We start from the raw sequence: 1,347 nt of genomic DNA, 5'->3' as shown, positions 1-1,347 counted from the left end.
CAGTCCTGGTCAAGGACCAGGTTGGGTGACCACAGAAGAACACAATCCAGGAGGACCTGTCTCCCCGTGTGCTGGTCGAGAAACCCACAATCTCCAACCAAAAGTGGTGCAAATCACCACCAACCCAACTGCAATGACGCTGGCACAGAGCCATGGCTAAAAACTGGTTGATGTAGATCCAGCCCCACCTTGCTTACCTAGATTAATAGGCCCTTTGCTGAGGACATTCTGTAGCATTACCCCTTACAGCACTGCAGTGGTACTTCTTGCCTGGAATTCTCACAGTGGCAATGGGAAGAGTTTGGTGTCACAGTTTGTGGTATTTGGCTGTAGCCACTCTGCCAGTTCTGGAGAAGACACCAGGGCTCACAGGTCACACCTGGTGTTGCACAGAATTTCAAAGAAGTCAGAAGGAACCCAAATAAATGTATGCAAATATATATATACTCATATATATGTGTGTATTTGCATGTATCCCCATTCACAGGATGGTGTCCCTGGAGCCAGGTGCTGCTTGTCACCTGTACTTAACTCACTGTCCCTCTGTCCGTCCTTCCACTCTGCTAAGCCACCAACACGTGTATCTGTAGGGATCCAGCCAGGTTTTATCAAAACACCATCTCAGGTTTACAAAAGCCTTATAAAAGCCCTTCAGGCAGGGCTGGAGCAGGCAGGTGGGTTGGCAGCAGGAGGGCTCTGGGTGCAGACACAGTGGGCAGGGCTCCCAGCCACCCACCAGTGCTCCATTTCCTGGGATTTGTCTCCACCTCACATCCAGTGGAGCTACTGATCTCCAAGCGCCCAGGGAAAGGCCTGCACTCCTGCTCCATGATGCTTGCACCCAGCAGGATGCCCAGCTCCAGGTGAGGCAGTTGGGGTGCCCACAGACCCCTCCCCAGGGCAATGGCTGCAGGGCTGACAGCTGTCACCTCTTGCAGCCAGCACTGGGACCTGGGGACATCGGTCCTGTGCAAGCCTACAGTGGCACATGGGCCTTGTCTTCGAGGGGGACCCCCCAGCAGCCCCTGCATGGGGCAGAGATTTTGCTGGCTCCTGTGTCTGGGTGCTGCCAGGAGCGACAATGCTGTGGGAAGTCTCCTCTGGGGAGGAGGTGGTGGCAGGGAACTGGGGGCCAGCTCTCCCCCAGCCACCACACCAGCCCGGTCTCAGAGAAGCTGCAGCTCTCTGCGTGTGGCAGAGCTCTCTGCAAGGGGAAACCCACTTGAACTTCATGGCAATCTACCATGTGTTCTCAGGAGCTGGTCCAACCACAGCCCCAGGTCACACCTTAACCCAGAGCGGGAAAGGGGAACATCAGTGGGATCGGAAGTCGCAGAGGGGCTGCCC

At 55.5% G+C, this 1,347-nt stretch overlaps 1 protein-coding gene across 1 annotated transcript in view; it reads left to right on the top strand.

Annotated features, from left to right (window-relative positions):
- The first annotated feature begins 849 nt into the window (after positions 1-849).
- GRHPR (glyoxylate reductase/hydroxypyruvate reductase) overlaps positions 850-1,347 on the top strand; it is a 14,403-nt gene continuing 13,905 nt past the window's right edge. Inside the window, exon 1 of the mRNA XM_010005536.1 lies at positions 850-863. Coding sequence (XP_010003838.1) covers positions 850-863 — 14 coding nt within the window. The remainder of the gene's footprint in view (positions 864-1,347) is intronic.

This window comes from Chaetura pelagica, unplaced genomic scaffold (genome assembly GCF_000747805.2).
Source record: "Chaetura pelagica isolate M959 unplaced genomic scaffold, ChaPel_1.0 scaffold499, whole genome shotgun sequence".
In the NCBI taxonomy this organism is placed as follows: domain Eukaryota; kingdom Metazoa; phylum Chordata; class Aves; order Apodiformes; family Apodidae; genus Chaetura; species Chaetura pelagica.
This window is presented reverse-complemented; position numbering and strand designations above follow the sequence as displayed.